This window comes from Oryctolagus cuniculus, chromosome 6 (genome assembly GCF_051225735.1).
Source record: "Oryctolagus cuniculus isolate XC-2025 breed Fujian yellow rabbit chromosome 6, ASM5122573v1, whole genome shotgun sequence".
Classification (NCBI taxonomy): Eukaryota; Metazoa; Chordata; class Mammalia; order Lagomorpha; family Leporidae; genus Oryctolagus; species Oryctolagus cuniculus.
In genome coordinates this window covers 7,170,277-7,191,887 of record NC_142872.1, presented here as the reverse complement: position 1 = coordinate 7,191,887, position 21,611 = coordinate 7,170,277, and the positions used below count along the sequence as shown (strand labels likewise).

The window sequence follows — 21,611 nt, the reverse complement described above, 5'->3', positions numbered from 1 at the left end:
TAACACTTAGGTGGTGGGAGAAGGTATCCCATGTCCTCTCAATCTTGGACCGTGTGGTGATGCTTGCCTTGCGGTGAAAAACAAGTTCTGATTCTCTGTTTTGAGTGCCGTAATCCATGTTCAGACAACTCGTATGGTGAGTTCAACACGTAGGAACACCGGGGGAAGTTAATACAGTGAGCGAGAGGCGCGAGACAAGACCTGGAAAGCGAAGTGTCAGTGCCACAGGTTTTCAGGCTGTGAGGCCACAGGTGAAACGTCGCACCTGTCCCAGAAGCCTCTGCTGGAATTCACTCCTCCCCACTTGCCCACTCGCTCCATCTTCCTTCCTTCCCCACGCAGGGCTCTGAAGCTGTCCTGTCCACGTGTCTGTCTCCCAGATCAGGGTCAGCTCCACATCTCGCCTCTGCATGGGCTCCCTGGTGCTTGGTGCAAAGATGGCACTCCAAGCATTACCCGCAGAACTGGAGAGTGTTCCTGAAGGTTTGGAGGGAAAGTATTAAACTTGTAGCCAATTAAACAGTTGCTTAGTACAACACGTGAAAACACTGTAGGGAACAATGCAAAAGTTTGGAGCTGTTTAAAAGGTGAAATGGAGCCCTTGTGGGCCCTGCGCCCTGGACCTGAGAGAGTTGGGGCGCGCGCGCACCTGGGGTCCGCGGTGGTCCCGCAGCGAGGAGGGTTGAGAAGCGCCGGTCTGGCGGGCTGCGGGCTAGAGGCGACCAACAACCTGCGGCTTCGTCGATGTCAAGCAAAGACGGCGGGGCCGAGAGCCAGCGCGTCGCGGCGGGCCTCCACCGGGCAGGCGCGGCGCCCGAGGCGAGGGGAAGGCCGCGTGTTGGGTGCTCTGGGAGGCGCCCCCGCGGCCCAGCATCCGGACTGGGTGGGGATCTTCCCCGGGGCGTCTCGGGGCCGGGGCAGCCCCAGAGGCCCGGGAAAGTCCGGCGGCCGCCCCGGTCGGCGTTGGTCAGTGAGACGTCGCGGAGCGGGGGCTGCGGGCCCGGGCAGGCTGACAGGGCGTGCCCCGCGCACGGTTCCCTTTCAGGGCTCCGCGCTCCGCCCTCGCGGGCCTCGGCTTCCGCGCTCCGGCCGCGCCGCTCCGCACCGGACCTCGCCCGACTCCGCGCGCCTCTCCAGGCCGGCGCGCCGCAGGCAAGTGCGGGGCCGGGCGGGACGGCGCTGCTGCGCGGGGCCGTGCGCGGAAGGGGAGCGCGCCGGGCCGCGGCTTCCCGTCCTGCGTCCCACGCCCGCGCGACCGCGGACGCCCAGGGCTCGGGGCCGAGCTCCCGCGTCCGTGCCGGCCACTGGGGCGCTCGGCGGCTCGCGCCTCGAGGTCCGGGATGCGCCCACCGCCCGGACCCCGGCGCCTCTCCCACTCGGAGGCGGTGTCGCCACCCACACTCCGACACGGGCAGACTCCACGCGGAGCCGCGTCCCCGGCCCTGACGGACAACCAGCAGCGCCCCCAGCGCGCCCCCGAGCTCCAGGGGAACACGCAGCCGTGGGCGCCCCCGGGTGCCCCCCGGCCTCTCGGCGGCCGCTTCGGGAGCCCTTCCCGGTGCCGCTGCCCTGCCCGCGCCTCCGCGAGCACCGGCCATGTCCCCTCAGGTTCGGTCAGAACTTCCGCTTCGCCCCGGAGCCTCCGCACCGTCTCAGCAGGACCGCGGGACCCGCGCTCCCTGCGGGCCGGGCAGCCCCCGTGGTCCCAGGCCCCCGTGCTCGTTCCCGGCGGTGCCGGCGTCCACGCACGGCGTGGCCCTCGCGTAGATGCGTCTCCCCCCGTGCGGGCACACGCACCCGTGACGCGGACCCAAGACAACGCTGGAGCGACCGCCCCACGCGCGGCCGCGGTCCGGGGAGGCCGGGGCCCCTAGCACGCAGGCGCGGCGACCGGCCTGGCAGATGCGGCGCACACACGGGCTGCGTGTCCACTGGCGGGCCGGGCGTGCGGTGTGGGCAGTCATGTGGTGCGGGCGGGCCGGGAGTGCGGTGTGGATGGGCAGTGCGTGCCCACGGGCGAGGCTGCCGTCCCGGGACCTCCCCTCGCAGCTGCGGGAGAGGCATCTGTCCCCAGGACGCGTGGCGGGCTCTCCGCGGCGCCGGCTGTGTGCAGGGGGCAGCAGCCCCTGCCCGGCCGGGCCGCAACCTCGTGGGGCTGCCCCCTGCTCCCCGTCCCCCGGGGAAGGCTGAGGCAGCCGGGGCCGCGCGAGGGCCGTGACGAGGGGTTTGCGCGTGCTCCTCCCGGGCTTCGCCGGATTGGCCGAGATGCACGCTAATGAAGCACTCAGCGTGAGCCGGTGGGGGACTCGCCGCAGGCGAGGGCTGATCTCGCATCTGAGGATGGCTGTGGGTGTGCTTCTGCCCTCTCCTCTCGCACCTCCTGGCGGGTTTTGTCCTGGGTCTTGTCTTTCCAGGACCCTACCCCCCCACCCCGTGCAGAGTCAGGTGAAGTTTAAAACACTATTTCTGGAATTAGAAGTATTTTTTGCTAATTTTATGTATTTAAAAGGCAGAGGCCGGCGCCACGGCTCACTAGGCTAATCCTCTGCCTTGCGGCGCGGGCACACCGGGTTCTAGTCCCGGTCGGGGCGCTGGATTCTGTCCCGGTTGCCCCTCTTCCAGGCCAGCTCTCTGCTGTGGCCAGGGAGTGCAGTGGAGGATGGCCCAAGTGCTTGGGCCCTGCACCCCATGGGAGACCAGGAGAAGCACCTGGCTCCTGCCATCGGATCAGCGCAGTGCGCCGGCCGCAGTGCGCCGGCCGCGGCGGCCATTGGAGGGTGAACCAATGGCAAAAAGGAAGACCTTTCTCTCTGTCTCTCTCTCTCTCACTGTCCACTCTACCTGTCAAAAAAAAAAAAGGGGGGGGGGCAGAGAGAGGCATCAAGAGATCCTGCACCTGTGGCCGCTCCTCAAACACTGGCAACAGTGGGGGCTGGGCCAGGTTGACGCCAGGAGCCCAGAGCTCGATTCGGGTCTCCCATGTGGGTGACAGAGCCCTGAGTCTGTGAGTTGGCACCTGCAGCCTCTCAGGATGCACACCAGGAAGCTGGAACCCTAGGCCCTCCACATGGGTGTGAGTGTTCGGAGACGTGTCTTAAGATACTTTGCCTTTACATTCTATATATATATTTTTAATGACCGATTGATTGGAAAGTCTGAATTACAGCGAGAGATCTTCCATCCACTGGTTTACTCCTCTCATGGCTGCAAGAGCCAGGGCTGGGCCAGGGTGATGCCTAGAGCCAAGGACTCCATCCCGGTCTCCCACATGTGTGGCAAGGGGTGCAAGCACTCGGGCCGTCTTCCATTGCCTTCCCTGGTGTAGTAGCAGGGAGCGGGATCAGAAGTGGGGCAGCCGGGACTGGAACTGTTGCTCTGAGAGGGAATACCCGTGCTGCAGGTAGCGGCTTAGCCCACTGCGCCACAACACTTGCGCCTCCTGAACGTTGCAGTGATGTGAATAGACGGAGTTAGGTGGATAGAGTTGGAGTTAGGTGATAGAGTCTGTTGCCACTGCCCAGGTGTGGACACTTGATTGTTGACCTGCAGGGGAATTTTGGCTAGCCTGTGATACTGGGTACAAGGTCTCCCATGATAAGACAGCAGAATCATTTGCTTCATAATTCAAATCTGCAACGAGCTGTCTCCACAGATGCTGTGACGGGCAAGCCGAGCCAGTCTGATTCTGAACATACGATCCTGTGCAGGGCAGGACTCGGGGGAAGGGAAAAAGAGGTGAGGTGAGCTGGGGACGCCGGCCACACCGGGCGTGAGGGGGCCTGCTAAGAAATCCCGTTCTGGGGCCGGCGCTGTGGCGCAGCGGGTTAAAGCCCCGGCCTGTGGTGCCGGCCTCCCCTATGGGCACCAGTTCAAGTCCTCACTGCTCCATTTCCCATCCAGCTCCCTGCTCATGTGCCTGGGAAAGCAGTAGAGGACGTCCCAAGTCCTTGGGCCTCTGCACCCACATGGGAGACCTGGAAGAAGCTCCTGGCTCCTGGCTTCGGATCAGCTCAGCTCCAGCCGTTACAGCCATTTGGGGAGTGAACCAGTGGGTAGAAGACCTCTCTCTGTCTCTGTCTCTGTCTTTCAAATAAATCTTTAAAAAAAAAAAATTGAGATTTGGATTCTGCACACAGCCTGAAGACGCTGCAGGGTTGCAAACAAACTGGCTTGAGCAGATGCATGTTCTTGAAGGACAGTCTGGTGGCTGCATCAGAAGGAGTTAGGATGGCCACGAGACGGGAATCTCAGCCAGCAGTGCCCTAGCCCACGGTGGACGTGTTGCACTCCAGTGGGGCAATGCGGAGTTTATGTTGTGTCACAGAAGTTGGATAGACAGGACTCGGCGACCTGTTTGGAAGTGGAGGTGTAGGACAGAGCGAGGGGGTGGCAACTGTAGCTCAGGCTTTGGGTTGTATGTGGGCAAATGATAGTGCCATCATTTATTTGTTCAGTTATTTGAAAGGTAGAGTGACAGAGAAAGAGAGCTCCTCCGTCCAGTGGTTCACTCCACAGATGCCTGCAACAGTGAGGGCTGGGCCGGGCGGAAGCCAGGAGCCAGGATTCATTCTGTATCTCCCGTGAGGGGGACAGGAACCCAGGTGTTTGGGCCGTCACCTGCTGCCTCTCAGGCACATCAGAGGAAGCTAGACTGGAAGTCGGGGGACCAGGCCTCAACCTGGGCACTCCCACATGGAATGCCCCATCCCAGGTGGGGCCCCCGAACCTGCCGTGTCACAGTGCCTGTCCCCAGTGGGATATGACGGGAATTTATAATTGTGGAGGAGCGACCACGCTGCAATGCACAGGCAGGGACATGGAGAGAAAGGGAAGGATTGAAGAAGAGCTAGGAGACAGAATTATTGATCAGATTTCAAGATGAGCTGGGTAGCTGTCAGGGAGTGTTGGTTTAAATGAGGAAAAGGGAGTGAGAACGGTGTCCACGTTTCTGTCTTGGTGTGGATTCACTGTTATCATGGACTGAGACCTGGCATGGCTGAATCGGGACTGACTGACGGATCCGTCCACGCTGTGCTGAGGACAGCTGCAGGCCAGACAGCTGGGGTCAAGAGGGAAGGGCTGTTCCCGCCGTCTCAGGTGTGTGTGCTGGTGGCCCAGCCTCCGCTGGGGTCGCGTCACAGTGGGTTGTGGAGCCAGGAGGCACAGGAGCGAAGCTGGACCAGGTCTGTTTGCATCGCCACCGTGGAGATGAGCTCGCCCACTGTAGCATCCCCGAGAGTCACCTGTGGTGTCTTCCACTTCGCAGGACTGTTGCTGCAGGGGTATCCTGATGCCTCCATAATGCCTGTGGCCGCCGTCTCCCTCTGCCAGCTGGTCTTGTGGCCGCTGTCTCCCTCCACCGACTGGTCTTTGTGTCCGTTGTCCTTGTGTCACTTCCTGGAGGCACTTTCAGTAGACCCATCTGTCATGTTTTTTCTGACAAGTCCGGCCCCTGCTGCTTGTACTTAGTCACTGAGTGTGGACTATTTGCTGGAAAACAAAATGTGAGCACACAGTAAAGACACCTTGTGTGACACAGGGAAGTGGGGAGTGAGCCCAAACGGGTACATGGCGGGCTGAGGCTGGTGAGAGCCAGGAGCCAATCAGCAGGGCCAGCAGGAGCCAGCAGGAGCCAATCAGCAGTGGCCAGCAGGAGCCAGCAGGAGCCAACCAGCAGTGGCAAGCAGGGGCCAGCAGGAGCCAGCAGGAGCCAATCAGCAGTGGCTAGCAGGAGCCAGCAGGGGCCAGCAGGAACCAATCAGCAGGGGCCATTGGGGGCCAGCAGGGGCCAGCAGCTACGGGCTCTGTGCAGTCATCAAACTGCAAATGGTCTGGGCTGCTCAGCTGGGTGCCCAGGCCCCCTGGAAACTCCCACCAGGGCCCCTCTGTCATCCTCCCCCGTGACAAGGTAACCCTGGCTGCCTTTAGGGGAAGGGGTGTCCCAGAGGCCCATCCAGGGGTTGCTGTGGCAGGAGGTTTCACTGTGAAGTTCAGGTGCATAAAGGCAGTGGGCTCTGCAGTGGGTTCCCCTTACAGGCAGGACAAGGCCACGGGACTGGCCTCCACTGGCAGAGCGGTGGCCACTCCTTCCTGAAACGTCCCATTCAGTCACAGAGCACCCTGGAGGCCTCTGCATCTGTCAGAGGGTGGGGCCGCAGCCTTCCTCTCCGCTCTCCTCCCTGTTGGGCCTCAAAGATTGAGGCGAGGGTGGGGCAGTGTTTAGGAGACTCTAACATGCTCTCTCGGGCCTTGTTGGGGCGTGTTCTTGGAGCGTTTGCCTAGCGTCTCCGGCTGACCAGGTGAAGAACTCGTCCTGCAGAAGCACCTGTGCCCCCAGAGCCGGGACAGTGAGGTGCGTCTGGCCAGGGCCCTTTTCAGTCTCTCGAGGAGAGCAGGGGGCTTCTCCTCCGGTCCTTGGTCTCACAGGCCGTGTACAGCAAGGGCAGTCAGCGGCCGTGGGGCACGGCGGACAAGAGGAAGCAGCGTGGAGGAGGCCGAGTGGCTTGGGCCGGGCGCGGGTTCCAGACTCCAGACTCCAGCCTGACTCCTGATGGGCGGCTGGAGTCCAGGTCCAGGCGGGGAGGCTTCGGATCCCGGGGAGGAGCTGCCCGGCCTGCCATCTCCAGCCCCTGCAGACAGGTCGCCGTGTCAGCCCAGCGCTCTGAGGGGCTGTTGGCGTCTGGGGTCCTGTCCCGGAGTCTTCAGTAACCCCAGAGTGCTGCCCTGGCCCGAGACCTCCAGCTATTCCAAGACTTCCCGCCTGTCTGAGCGACAGGCCGAGCCCGGGAAAGGAAGCTGAGTCAGCACAGAACGGGCTGATCCAGCCCTTCTCGGCGAGCCTGACTGAGTCTTAGACGGGCGCGTTTAGCCGGCGGGCGGGCGGGCAGGGACCCGGCGTTGTGAGTGGTGGGCACTACAATGGGGAATAAGGGTCTGCAGAATAACAGAGGTGAGAGGAATCCCCTCACTCATCCTCCCAGGATCCCAGATGAGCCCCCAGAAGTGTTGCCGGAGTTCCGGCGTTGGTGTTGCCATGGTAGCGTCAGGAGGAGTCCGTGGCTTCAGTCACTGGGCTCTGTGTCCATCCCCACGGAACGTGGGGGCACGGCTCCTGTGTTGCAGCCCCTCTGCCGAGTTCTTTGTCTCCCGACCACGAAGAGTGAGGCACAGAGACTAGGAAGAGTGAGCAGAGCCTAAAAGGTTTATTGAAAGAAGCAGAGAAAGCTCCCCGGAGTCGGTCCCCATGAGGGCTGCGGCTGCCAGGGCTGCCTGGCTGGGATTTTCATGCGTTTCTGAGCAAAGATGCTGGCCTGATGGGTCGAGGCGTACGCTAATGAGGTAATCTCTGGGAACCAATAGAGAGGCAGCAGAGCCCAAAAGTGATTGTTGGGTCAGGAAGCAGTTCAGCCCTGGCCTAAAAGGAGCTCCTGTTATACAGGGGAGGTGGGGGAGTGCTCCCCGGTCCACGGTGGGATGGTGAGAACCAGGAGCCAGTCAGGGCCGGAAGGGGCTTGCAGCTGCAGGACGCCATCCAGTCATCAAGCCGCAGATGTTCTGGGCTGCTCAGCTGGGTGCCTGGGCCCTGCAGGAGCTCCAGCCTGGGGGTCCTGTGTCAGTGTCGGGGCCCAGGCACCTCACCCATCACTTGTGGCCCTCTAGGGTGGCATTGGCAGGAAGCTGATGGAAACCAGAGCAGCTGGGACTCAAACTAGCAGTCGGACACAGGACGCAGGCATCCCAGGTGACAGTTTAACCGGCTGCGCCACGGCGCCAGCCCCACGGACAGATTATTGTCCTTTTATAGACAGGATCCATGTTCCTGTTATGATCTTTTAAAGAAGTAGTCATGAATCTGATCTGCAATTTCCCTTTTCGTAGTTCTCACATTGAGTTTGGTGTGACGGTTATGCCGGCTTCATAAACAGAAGTGGGGGGCAGTTCCTTTGTGTGAATCCTCTGGTGGTGTCATTTCCTCTTTAAGAATTTGGCTGCCTTCCCCATAACCCCTTGAGTGTGCTGTTTTCTTTGTAGAGGACTCTTCAGTTGTGTCTTTCTTGAATAACAAAATTATTCGTGGTTTTACTTCTTGTGTGTCTGCTGTGAGAAGCTGTCTGTGCCCAGGAGCGTGGTCAGTCCACGCTCGCGTTGGTGCACAGCTGCTCCTGACGCTGCACGACGCTGTGGCCGCTCCCCCTGCCCGGCCGCACGGGCAGCTGTCGTCTCCCTGCCGTCCTTGTTCTCGCGAGAAACGTTCTCACGGGTGCTCTGTTGACGGGGATTATTTTCTCTTGCTGCTTGTAAGACTTCTTTTTGTTTTAAAGATTTGTTTGTTTATTTCGAAAGGCAGAGTTACATAGAGAGAGGGGGAGGGACAGAGAGAAATCTTCTATCCGTTGGTTCACTCCCCAAATGGCTGCAGCGGCTGGGGTTGGGCTGATACGAAGCCGCGAGCCAGGGGCCAGGAGCTTCTTCCAGGTCTCCCACATGGATGACGGGGCCCAAGCACTTGGACCACCTTCCACTGCTTTCCCAGGCACGTTGGCAGGGCACTAGTTTGGAAGTGGAGCAGGCAGGTCTTGAACTGGCACTGACATGGGATACCGGCTTCACAGGTGAAGGCTTAACCTGCTGAGCCACGACCAGGGCCCCGAGTGGTTGTTTTCGTCCTGTTTTCTCTCTGCTTTCCTCGTGGGGCTCCAGTTTACACATTTGCTAAACCCTCTCTTTGTGTGGCTCTCCTGCATTGTTCCTGTCTGCTTTCTCGTATCTTCCGTTCTTTTCTTTTTCCTCTGTGCTTTTTCCTAAATGGTTTCTTCTAGCCTGTTTTCTGGCTCCTGAGTTTTTTCTTCTGCTAATATAATCTGATATTAAACCATCCATTTACTTCTTAATTTCAACTGTTGTGTCTTTGATTTCTAGGCTTTTGTTCTTGCCTGCCATGGGTGCGCTTAAAAAAAAAAAAAAAGGCTTCCAGTTATCTGACCAAGTGTTCAGTATTAGCTTTCAGTCCCTTGAACAGAGCAAGCACATTATTAATAGAAGTCTGGAGTCCATATGGGTTTGTTTCTATTGTTGATTGCTTTTGCTGCTTTTCTTTTCCTCTTCCAAAAAGTCTTTGTCTTTGTTTCTGCCAGGTCCCTGGCAGCGGTAACTTAATCTTATTTCTGGGACTGGAATTATTAAAAACTGCACTTCCATTTGTTGAAGGGTCATCTATTTTTTTTTTTTTTTTGACAGGCAGAGTTAGACAGTGAGAGAGAGACAGAGAGAAAGGTCTTCCTTCCATTGGTTCACCCCCAAATGCCTGCTACAGCTGGTGCGCTGCACTGATCTGAAGGCAGGAGCCAGGTGCTTCTCCTGGTCTCCCATGCAGGTGCAGGGCCCAAGCACTTGGGCCATCCTCCACTGCACTCCCTGGCCACAGCAGAGAGCTGGACTGGAAGAGGGTCAACTGGGCCAGAACTGGCGCCCCAACTGGGACTAGAACCTGGGGTGCCGGCGCCACAAGGCGGAGGATTAGCCTACTGAGCCATGGCGCTGGCCTTTTTTTTTTTTTTTTTTTTTTTTTTAATTTGAGGGGCAGAGTTACAGAAGAGATCTTCTATCCACTGTCACTCCCCAAATGGCCATAATGACTGGAAGTTGGCCGATCTAAACCCAGAAGCCAGGAGCTTCTTCCTGGTCTCCCATCTGGGTGCAGGGGCCCCTTGGGACAACTGCCGCTGCCTTCCCAGGTACATTAGCAGGGAGCTGGAGGGGAGGTGGAGCAGCCAGGACTTGTACTGGTGCCCATAGGAAATGCTGGCACTGCAGGCTGGGGCTTTAACCCACTGCACCACAGCTCGGCCCCAAGGTCATCGATTTCTGGATCTGCCTTACACCCAGGGTGGAGCCTTCAGGGTCTCAGCTCAAAGCAGGTTCCACTTGTCACTTTGTTTCGTAACAAAACTTACCTGCCCCTTTGTTCATCGTGCTCCCATTTCTTCTCCTCCTCCTTCCTCCTCTTCCTCCTCCTCCTCCTCCTAATCCTCCCCCTCCTCCTCATCTTCCTTCTTCTTCTTCAAGATTTATTCATTTATTTGAAAGAGAGAGAGAGAGAGAGAAAGAGATGTTCATCCACTGGTTCACTACCCAAATGGCTGTAACGGCCAGGACTGGGCCAGGCCAAAGCCAGGAGCCCAGAGGCTCATCCAGGCCTCCCACGTGGATGACAGGGGCCCAGACTCTTGGCTCATCTTCCACTGCTTTTCCCAGGCCGTTAGCAGGGAGCGGATGGGAAGTGGAGCAGCCGTACGAGATGGCGGCATAGCAGGTGGCGACCTTACCTGTTACGTCACAATGCCAGACCCCTCGTTCCCTTCTTCACCCCGCCCTTTCCTGGGGACAGCCTCACTTCCTGGTGCCCCCCACCACGGCTGTGGACCTGCCCTGGGAGCTCTGAGGTGCGGCCTGCTGTGCCTGCTGCGTGGGGCAGCCCTGGTACCTGGCCTGCTCCCCAGACGCCCCTCAGCCTCGGCTGCTGTCTTCAGCCACTCCCCCTTCCCTCCCCTGTTCTGTCTTCAGCCCCAGACCCATGGGATCGGCTGCCTTCTGGACAGCTGCCCTCCAGGGTCCTGGCACCACTGGATTAAGTGCTCACCTCACCCCGCTCCTGTGGCTTGTCTCATCTCGGCAAACACACGGCACCACTGCGACCAGGTGCACTGGCACAGGCCTGGGAGGCCTCGGTGACCTTTGCCAGGGCGTCACCCGTTCCTCCTCCCAGTCTTTGTCTCCACTGTCAGCTCATTCGCTCGGGACTCTGTTTTCTGTCCTGATGATGGCAAAAGCCCCTCAGCTCGCTGTCGTCCCACAACCACTCTCACCTGTCTAAGCACATCCCAGACCTCACTCCTCTCCTCGAACCCGCAGGGACTCTGCCAGCCTCATGGAGTCCAAGGTCCTCTGCGCTCACTCCCTCTTGCTGCCCTCTCACCGCTACCCCCATGCGTCTGCCTTTACCTCCATGGACTGGAATCCAGGGACACGCCGGACCGCTGGTGCCCTCTGGTGCTCCCGCATTGTCTGCAAACGCGGCCCCTTCCTGGACAGCACCGCCTCCGGCTCCGTGCTCCCCCTCCAGGCGGTGCTCCTGAGTGCTCTCCCAGTGCTGGACCTGGAGCCGGCCGGGCGCAGTGGGCAGTGAGCCCAGTCCTGTCTGCTGATCCTGCCTCACAGCCTCAAAGCTAGCGCGGCTCGGTGCGGAGCCAGCTTCCAGCAAAGCCTGCTTCCTAATAGCAAATGCGGATTAATGTTAACTGAGGCTGCATTGAGCAAGAAATCCTTGACTGCGTATACACAGTATTTCCACAAGGTGGTGCTGTTCGGGTGCGGAGAACAGCTGCTCCAAGGGGATGGAGTGCAGCCCTGGAATCCGTAACTTTAGATGTCTTAAATGTCTGAATCTCAAAGGCAGTGATGGAAATACAGAAACAACTTCTGCGGCGGACTCACTCACTTAAAGTTGTATGTGCGTATGTAATTTATTCCCAAATTATTACTGATAACAATTCCCAAGTTTTAATTACTTATTTCTTTGAGAGACACACAGAGCAAGTTACTGTCTGCTGGTTCACTCCCCAGAGACCCTCACTGGCCAGGACTGGGCTGAAGCTGGGAGCCAGGACCCCAGCTCAGGTCTCCCACGTGAGTGGCAGGAGTGGCTGCCCCCCGCATCTGCGTTAGCGAGAAGCTGCAGTCGGGAGCCAGATGTGGGACTGGAGCTCAGTACTCCAGTGTGCGGTGTGGGTGTCTGGACCAGCCTTATGACTGCCAGGCCAAATCCCTGCACCTCAGACTGTGTTAGAAATGCAAACACTGGGGCCGGGGCTATGGTGTAGCGGGTTCAGATGCCGCCTGCAACACTGCATCCCATGTTGGAGCTGGTTAGAGCCCAGCTGCTCTACTTCCAATCCGGCTTCCTACTAGGGTACCTGGCAAGGCAGCGGATGGTGACAAATGTAAGTGTTGGGGTGCCTGCCCCCAGTGTGGATGACCCAGATGGAGTTCCTGGCTGCTGGCTTCAGCCTGGGTCAGCTCTGGCTGTTGCAGCCGTTTAGGGAAGTGAACCAGCAGAGGGAGAATCTCCCTCCCCCTCCCCTCCTTCTTTCTCTCATCTCTCCCTCTCCGCCCCTTCCCTTTCCCTCTCTCTCTCTCTCCTTTTCTCTGTTGCTCTACCTTTCAAAGAAATAAACAAGTATGTCTTTAAAAATGCAGGAGTGAACTCTTACCCTAGGGCAGCACACTGGGCTGGGTTAGGATTCTTCAGGGAAGCAGGACCAGTAGGATGCACGGTAGCAAGGTCGATAGGTAGAAAGCCAGTGCGTGCCTGTGTATCTACTTAGAGACGTTTCTCCTGGGAACCAGCTCGCAGGTGCAGGTTCTGGGGCTGATCTGAAATCCAGGGCAGGCCAGTGGGCTGGAGACTCGGGCAAGAGCTGATGCACCTGGAGTCTAACACGGCAAACCCAGGCAGGGTTCCGTGCTGCATCTAGGGGCAGCGTTCCTTTCCTGCTGGGGCCCCGGTGCTACCCTTGCAGCCTGCAGCAGAGTGGATGTGGCCCACGTGCCTCTTGGAGGCTGATCTGCCCTACTCAGTCCTCTGAGCTAAACACTAATCCCAGCGGCTTCTAGACTTGTGTTTGGACAAGCAGCCGGGCGCTGTGGCCTTGCCCGCTGACGTAGAAAGCTAGCCATTACCAAGGTCTCTCCGGGAAGCTGGACGGTCTGAAAGAGAAGCCCACGTGCAGCTCAGGGGCGAGGGGGCTGGCGGCTGCCCTGCACGCAGGAAGCTGGCAGACCCTGCAGGGGCCGAGGCCCAGACAGGCCCTGGGGGTTCCCTCGCCCCCACCTCTCCCCGTGCTGCCCTGCCTGCAGGGGAACAGAGGCCTTGCCGACAAGGGGGTGTCACCCCAGCGGGCCCCTTCCCATCTAATGAGGAACGAGGCAGCCCTCAGGAAGGGCCCTGCTTCCCGAGTCACGGAGAAAGCGAAGCAGTCGGAGGAGCACGGCCTGACCCCGGCCCGGCCCTGGCCTGGCCCCACCTGCCTGTGGCCATGCAGCTTCCTGCGCCTGCTCTGGTTTGACCGCCAACGCCTTGCACTTGGCGCCCCGACCATGTAGGCCGGATCGCTGCCTCGCACAGCGCGGCGTGCGGCTCTGCGCCTCCCTTCCCGGGCTGAATTCGCTCCCTCCTGGCTCCTGGCAGCCCTAACCCACAGACCGCTTCACAGCCACCCTCGCAGCCCACCCCACCTTCCCTCTGGCCTCTACCTCAGCCTTCTCCCGTCCTTGTTGGGAAAACCTTCTGCAGGTGGTTTTCTCTACTCCTTCTCCAATTTATTTCCTTCCAGGGAGCTGTCCAGAGGCCTCTCGCCTCCTGGCCCCACCCCCACCCGGCCAGGTCCAGTCCCACTGGAGTCTGTGCTGTTTTCCACGGTGCTGCCTCGGCTCCCCGTTCTCGTCCTCCTCTACCCGGCCAGTCGTGGGCATCTGGGACAATCGCACGGCTCGCTCACTCGCTCTGCCTTGGGCCGTTCCCAGCCCTGTGTGTCTGGGGCCGTGGTGCCCTGGTTTCCTCCTGGCTTCCTGGCCAGCCCTTTGCTGCCTGCCTCGCTGGTTCTTTTTCTTCTCAACCTCAAAAGCTGGGAGTGCAGTGGGGCTCAGCCGTGCCGCCGCCTCCTCCCGTGCACTCCCCCAGCGTGGTCTGCAGGCTTTGCACACCAGGGACATGGATGCGTGTAGACACACATCTCAGCTGAGCCGCCTCCTCCCGTGCACTCCCCCTGTGTGGTCTGCAGGCTTTGCACACCAGGGACATGGACGCGTGTAGACACACATCTCACACTGGGCCGCCTCCTCCCGTGCACTCCCCCTGCGTGATCTGCAGGCTTTGCACACCAGGGACATGGACGCATGTAGACACACATCTCACACTGGGCCGCCTCCTCCCGTGCACTCCCCCTGCGTGGTCTGCAGGCTTTGCACACCAGGGACATGGATGCATGTAGACACACATCTCACACTGGGCCGCCTCCTCCCATGCACTCCCCCTGCGTGGTCTGCAGGCTTTGCACACCAGGGACATGGACGCATGTAGACACACATCTCACGCTGCACTTCTCTCACAACTCAGGCTGCGCTCAGTGCCCGCCGCATCATCGGCAGATCCGCTCAGCTCTGCTTTGTAGATACGCCCCCAGTCCAGCCAGCTCTCCACTGTGCACCACGCCGGTGACTGCTGCTGCGCTCTCTCTCCCCTGCACAACAGCAGACCGGTCCTGTGCAGACCAGTCAGGTCCTGTCACCCTCGGCTCAGACCTAGGAAAGATCGGAGTCTAGATGCGTTCTTTTATAATAATAATAAAAAACATAAATTCAGAGTGGAACGATTAGATCAGCTGAGAAAGGAAAGTACTCCTTGTGAATCTAATCCCAGTAACTTCAGCAGATGTTGGCTCTCTGTGACATTACTAATACACACTTCCAGGCAGTTCCAAGGAGAATTCTCTCACCAAACACAGCAAATTTGGAAGAGAGAAACACAGGCTCCGTGTTGTCAGGAATATCCCAGAACATTTTAATTTGTTTAGTAATGGCAAAGACCAGAGTTCAAGAAGAAATTATAATTATATTCATAATCATATAAATAACCCAGGTACATAAGCTGAAGTCATTCAGACATAGCAGCTGTTTAAGAAAAATGCTGAAAACTGCTACGATAAGGAAAAACATAGAGAATTTCATCAAGATTCGTATAAGGAGTGCTTGTGATAACTGAGGGACTCGGGCACTATTATTCTTCCCTGTGTCTAGGTGAGGTCTGTGCCTGGTGCTCACCGTGTCTAGGTGAGGTCTGTGCCTGGTGCTCACCGTGTCTAGGTGAGGTCTGTGCCTGGTGCTCACTGTGTCTAGGTGAGGTCTGTGCCTGGTGCTCACCGTGTCTAGGTGAGGTCTGTGCCTGGTGCTCACCATGTCTAGGTGAGGTCTGTGCCTGGTGCTCACCGTGTCTAGGTGAGGTCTGTGCCTGGTGCTCAGCGTGTCTGTAGGTGAGGATCCCACCCCCTGGTGCTGGCTGCTTACCCAGAGATTTTTCCTGAGTCCTGGTGTCACTGAGCTGTGACAGATGTGTGTCCCACTTGATGGACTCCCCTCATTCTTTGTTGTGTTCACCGGAGAAGATTGTTACTTCTGTTTCTAGGTTTCACTTCCAAGCTGAGCGGAGATTTTTCTCTGTGAATGAGCGTGTGTCGTTAGCGTTTCTGGCATGGGCTGGGGAGAGGTCTCCTTAGTGATCTCCCTGTGCTGGTTTCCTCCCCGGCAGCCCCTCCCTGCAGCGTTGGCTGACCCATGCGGGCAGAACGGCTGGGAGCCAGTCCTGACCCCCCCTTCCCCTCAGGAGTCACAGGTTCACGTCTTCCCTTTGTGCTGAGGCAGTGGCGTGCCGCCAGCCGTCCTTGGAAGACTTGCACTCTGTTTTGTGCTTACGTTGAGTACAAAAATCAGTCTGCATTTGATGTTTGAATACCCTGTTTCTTTGGGTTTTCCTGTGTTAGGGTCTGAAAATGCCCACCGCCTGAGGAACGTCTCCAAGAGACTCTCTCATGCAACCAGCAAAGGGTTAAAGATTTATTGATCCAAATTGTTGGGGCTCTCTGAACATACAAGAACAGAGAGGCCTCGAGGAACTAAAGTATAGGGTTTATAAAGGCAAAAACCGCAAAATGGGGAGGAGGGAGAGAATACACGGTTGCTAAGCGGTTGCTAAAATCTTACAATCAGCAATTATGATCTTAAGACATAGACAAATCACATCTTCATCATTAGCCCAGGTAACCCAGGTGCAACCTTTCTACTTTTAAGCTTGAGCGATCATGCTCGGGGGTTTCTGTGCTCTGCCAAGGGTGATGTAGTGCACTGCTGTTGTCTGACTATTTGAGATCATAGTTTCAGACCAGAGTCTCACGGTGGGGGGGTGCTTTCCCAGAATGGAGTCTCAAGTGCTCCAAAATGGAGTCCTGTCGCTCCCCCTCTTCATGGAGGAACAACACTGGACCCTGCGCTGTTCTTTTGTCTGCTCGGCCCTTCCCAGGTTTGCTGCTGGTTCTTCCCGGGTTGGCTGCCGACCCTCCCACCTCTGTGGAAGGGTGGTACCCCCTGCCACTTTCCCCACTTCCGCGGGGGAGCGGCACACCGCCGGCCGGCTCTCTCGGGGGCTGCACAGGTGTTCCGCAGATGTTCCTGGTGCATGTTGTCTCTCTCCTCCTTTATAGTCCTCTTCCACCAATCCCAACTCTGCTGCCCACACGCCGAGCACGCTGCTCTCCTCCAATCAGGAGCAGCTCCTGCTGTTTATTGGTTGAACTGGAGGCAGCTGCGTAGAAGCTGCTTCTCCCTTCTCAGCGCCATATTGTGGGAGAGCAGATGCATAGAATAAGTCTTAATTCCAGTAACTTAGTCTAGTCCGAGTTGCTCCCCACAGAGTCCCTACTGTCAAGGTGCTACTTCACTCTGTCTTATTTTCACAGCTGCACCAGGAAGGTTTAAACCTGTAAGCTTAAGCTTAACTTTTTACACCCGCACATATACAATTTTAACTCTTCACCTGTTCCTAGTCGGCACAGTAATTTGATCATGGAGCGACCGGATTACCACTCCATATGGCAAGAATGGTGTTGCCTTTGCCCTAAAATACAGAAGTAATTTATGTTAACCTGAAGGCGTACGGCGCCAGCACCACTTAAATGTCCCAGTGTCTCCTGTCAGCCTGCCTGTAGCTGCGGTGAGGCTCGCAGAAGTCTGGACTTCCCGAGGGCCTCTGTCGTTTCCGTCTTAGGTGGAATGAAAACCTCGTCTCCCGCATGTTAGTAAAATTTACGATATTCCTCTGTTTTGTGATTTCTCCTTTTAGATTGAGAAGAAATGCTGGGCAGTAAGTAAAGCTTTCTCCTCCCGGCCTGGAGAGTGACATGGGTGTCGGCAAGTCCAAAGCAGGTTCCTGCCCCCTGTCCTTCTCCCGGGGTACGAGCCACGGCGTGGACACACAGCAGGGACCTCCTGGGTCAAGTTCCAGGAGATGTGCAGAGGCCGCCCTGGGTGAGGGTGCTGAGCATGGCGGTGCTACCAGGGAGCCAGTGCAAGAGCGGGAGGTGCCTGTGGGCCTGACAGAGGCTCCCGCAGCAGGCGAGGAGGAGGAGGAGGAGGAGGAGGAGTTCCTCAAGTTTGTGATCCTACACGCGGAAGAGGACACGGACGAAGCGCTGCGGGTGCAGAGCCTGCTGCAGGACGAGTTCGGCATCAGCCCCGGGATGGTCTTCGCCGAGATGCCGTGTGGCAGACAGCACCTGCAGAACCTCGACGCCGCGGTCAACGGCTCGGCCTGGACCATCTTGCTGCTGACTGAGAACTTCCTGCGCGACACCTGGTGCAGATTCCAGTTCTACACGTCCCTGATGAACTCGGTGAACAGGCTGCACAAATACAACTCCGTCATCCCCATGCGGCCCCTGAACAACCCCCTGCCCCGGGAAAGGACGCCCCTGGCCCTGCAGACCATCAACGCCCTGGAGGAGGAAGGCCGCGGCTTTGCTACCCAGGTGGAGAGGATCTTCCAGGAGTCCGTGTTCAGGACCCAGCAAGCCATCTGGAGAGAGACGAGAAGCGCAGCGCAGAGACAGCTTGTCGCCTGAGGTGGAGCATGCAGCCCTCGGCCGGCTCCTGGGGCAGCGGCGCTGGGACGCCTTGACGTAGAGGACAGCCCTTTTCTTATGGGAGCCTGGGGGGCGGGGGCACAGGAGAGCGGCCAGCAGCAGGGCTGGAGCGTTCCTCTCCTGCTTCTTCTCAGGCACGGACGTTCGTGTCCCAGGTACTGAGCCTCGGACAGAAACTTGTAGGACAGGTGTTCCGGAAACAGGATGCTTATACTGAGAAGCCGGCTCCCCACGGGCATGTGGGAGAAAATGGCCCCAGGGACCTGAGCACGCTCCCTCCTGGGGCCCCTCCCATGGCTCACACCCTCTGGGTGCTGTCCCCTGGGGCGTGTCAGGTGTTGAGAGTTGTGACACGAGCCCAAACCCGTGCTTCTCTGCTGGCATCTGCGTCCATGGGGGCGACTGCCGCCCGGCTTAGCAGCCCTTCCCGCGGTGTGGCGGTGAATCGGGCCCCCCGCAGTGCCGCTGGGGTGTCCTCTGGGGCCCGCAGCTGTCGTGTGAGTCACTGTCGGGTGCCAGGGCTTTGTCCTCTGAGCTTCCAAAAGGCGTGTCCCTGGCCACGCGTCTGCCCAGGACATGTTGCCCATGCAGGCGTCTGCAGTAACTTGGCCCTTCGGAGTGCATGCACACGTGTGTGTGGGGATTATCTTGAAAGCCTTGGACCTGAAGCGGGAGATGTATTTTATCACATCCTCTTCTGGTGCCCCAGCCTCCTAGCTGGCCAGGGAGGCCCCTGGGAGACCTGTGCCGTCCCCTCATAGCCCTTCTGCCCGTCAGATGGAGAGAGGATACGGGGTGACTGGGTTGTGTCCTGCTGTGACGAGCAGAGCATCTGTGGTGGGTGAGGCGGGGGAGGGGAGTTCCAGGACCTCTTCCGGTCCAGTCTCTGGCACCCCAGGGTGACTGACAGTGAATGCACCCTTTAGCTGTGATGGGAAAGCGTTGGTTGATGGGTCTCTAAAGGCCTTGGCCCTCTCCCAGGCCATGAGAGACTTGGAACCAGAGAAGGAAACCAGAAAAATGGTAGAATTCTGTAAGGTGGGGTGGATGGTGTGGCCCAGCTGGTTACTACCGCCTGGGACAGCTGCATCCCGTATCAGAATGCTGGTTAGAGTCCCGACTGCTCAGCTTCTAATCCAGCTTCCTGCTTGTGCACCTTGGGAGGCAGTACGTGCATTTCTGGCCCCCACATGGGAGGTCTGGATGTAGTTCTGGGCTTCTGGTTTCAGCCTGGCCCAACCTGGGCTGTTTGGGCTTTTGGAGAGTGCATCAGTGGATGGAAGACTCCCTAATTCCCTCCCCCTCCCCCTCCCCCTCCCTCTCCCTCCGAATAGAGGAAAATAAATGAAGTGTTTTAGAAGAATTATTTGAGGGGATATGTGATATAATAGTTGCAAAATGGTTTATGCACACAATGAAAGTGTATTTTTGCATCTTTGCAGCATAGTTGATTTTTTTTTTTTTGACAGGCAGAGTGGACAGTGAGAGAGAGAGACAGAAAGGTCTTCCTTTGCCGTTGGTTCACCCTCCAATGGCCGCCGCGGCCGGCGCACTGCGGCCAGCGCACCACGCTGATCCAATGGCAGGAGCCAGGTGCTTCTCCTGGTCTCCCATGGGGTGCAGGGCCCAAGCACCTGGGCCATCCTCCACTGCACTCCCTGGCCACAGCAGAGGGCTGGCCTGGAAGAGGGGCAACCGGGACAGAATGCGGCGCCCCGACTGGGACTAGAACCTGGTGTGCCGACGCCGCAAGGCGGAGGATTAGCCTAGTGAGCCGCGGCGCCGGCCTGCATAGTTGATTTTTAATGCTGCCCATTATACTTTTATAGTCTCAGAAAGGAATTATTATACCTGTTCACTCAGGTTTCTAAAGAATACTTTTTAAAAAAAAAAAGATGAGACCTTGCGCATAGGCATTCTGCCTCATTTTTCTTTCTTCATCCCTTAGCAGCCGCTGAGCTCTGCTCGTGCGTGCAGTTCCCTGGGCGTGGCCTTGAACCTGGCGCTCCCCGTGCTCGTGTCCTCATGCAGGTATGGACAGGCACGTCCGGCGGACTCTGACAACTTTTGCCGCCTGCCGGGAGCTTCCCCCTGGGTGCTCTGTGGGCTACACTGCCTGTAGAAATCTCAGCTGTGCTTAAGGACAGGATTCTTTTAGCTGTGAGAGGCAGAAAGCCCGTTGTGCCATGGCCTGAATCGCAGGTAGTTATTTTTTTTAAGATTTATTTATTTATTTATTTGAAAGGCAGAGTTACAGAGAGGCAGAAGCAAAGCGGGGGACCTCTTCCATCTGCTGGTTCACTCACCAGATGGCCACAACGGCTGGAACTGTGCCGATCCAAAGCCAGGAGCCAGGAGCCTCCTCTGAATCTCCCATGTGGGTGCAGGGGCTCAAGGACTTGGACCATCTTCCACTGCTTTCCCAGGCCACAGCAGAGCGCTGGATTGGGAGTGGAGCACCCTGGACTAGAACTGGCGCCCATATGGGATGCCGGCACTGCAGGTGGTGGCTCCGCCCACTACGCCACAGCGCTGGCCATGTAACTTAATAGTTCCGCCAAGGTACTCAGAAATGCTGTTAAAAGCTCACGTTCTTATAAGCAGTTGAATATTATGCAGCCTTAGAAAGGACTAGAATTCCAGCGCTGCCCCAGCAGGCCGCTGTTGAAAACGTTACGCTGAGTAGAAGCAGCCAGATGCGGGGGGCAGCACTGCGTGGTTCCGTCGCCAGGCCGCCGGGTCTCAGAGACCGCCAGGACAGCGGTCGTGGGCCGGGGCCGGGTCTAGGACGGGAAGGTGCTGGCTAGTGGGTGCGGAGCTTCTGTGGGGGCTGAAGCGGCTCTGGGGACAGGGGGTGTGCATGCTTATGCCTCTGCATCCTATGTTGAAAATGCTTCAGTCAATGATGTTCCAGACGTTTTGTCACACGATAATAAAGGTAAAAAGACAGCCCAGGCCCTTCCTGGCGTTCCCTCCTGCGTCCTCAGTGTGCTGTGGGGCCCGCTCCAGTCCGCGTGGTGGCTGTGCCGGCCCTGGATGCCACTGCGCACGCGCGCGCGGAGCTGGGCGGCGTGTCTCTCCTGGCGGCGGTGATGGCGAGGGGCCGTCTGTGCGTTCTCTTCATTGCTGCGCTTACACTCCTCCGTCTCCCACCCGCCCATGCCGGCCCCACTGCTGTGGAGCAGACCCGCGGCCCAAGCCCCGCCCTGTCCTCCACCAAGCGGGTCCTACCTGCTGGGACTGTTGCCCACACACCCTTGCATTGCAGCGAGGGGTGGGGGAGAGGGCTCAAGAAGTCACGCCTGCCCCAACCCTGCGTGCACAGACAAGGGAGCTGCTGGCGCCGTGGCCGTGTGCCAGACAGTGTCACTCTGGCCATGGAAGTGCGGCAGGCCCCGAGCAGCGAGCGGCGTGTGAGCCGTTAGCGGGTGTGGAGGTGGGAGCCGCGGGCAGGGCGTGCAGGAGCGTGGCCCAGTGGCTCCGACAGGTCAGGAAGGCAGGGCCATGCGCTACGAAAGCAGAAAGTGGGCGACCGGGCGTGCCGGTTCCGACACGGCTGCCTTGGGCTGCGTTTTGTGCGTTGACTTGTACACCTTTGTGTTTGGGGGCCTGGGGTGTGATCTCTCTGATGTTTAGCCCTCTGGGGGTTAAGTGCCCCCTCCCCCACCCCATGGTCTGCCTCCTTTGGGACTGGGCTGAGTGAATTCGGCAACACTGGTCCACTTTGCTCCTTCCCTTTGTCCACCCTGCACTGGGCAGGTTGCCTGCTGGCTGAGCCTCCCTGGGCACATGGAGCTCTTTCCTACCTCGGTCCCCTGTCCTTCATCTGTGCAGATCCTAAGGGGGCAGCTGGACCACAGGGTG

At 58.4% G+C, this 21,611-nt stretch overlaps 1 protein-coding gene and 1 long non-coding RNA gene across 2 annotated transcripts; one reads left to right on the top strand and one right to left on the bottom strand.

Moving 5' to 3' along the window:
- The first annotated feature begins 998 nt into the window (after positions 1 to 998).
- On the top strand, positions 999 to 20,690 carry TICAM2 (TIR domain containing adaptor molecule 2). Its single transcript, NM_001204346.2, is given in 2 exon segments — positions 999 to 1,152; positions 16,949 to 20,690. A coding segment is annotated over 1 exon segment (720 nt). The 5' UTR covers positions 999 to 1,152; positions 16,949 to 17,006; the 3' UTR covers positions 17,727 to 20,690.
- On the bottom strand, positions 9,549 to 14,148 carry LOC149125991 (uncharacterized). The gene is made up of 3 exons (XR_016235063.1): positions 13,312 to 14,148; positions 12,270 to 12,432; positions 9,549 to 11,270 (listed from the first exon to the last, which is right to left on the bottom strand). It is a non-coding gene; the product is annotated as an uncharacterized LOC149125991 (long non-coding RNA).
- Positions 20,691 to 21,611: the final 921 nt, after the last annotated feature.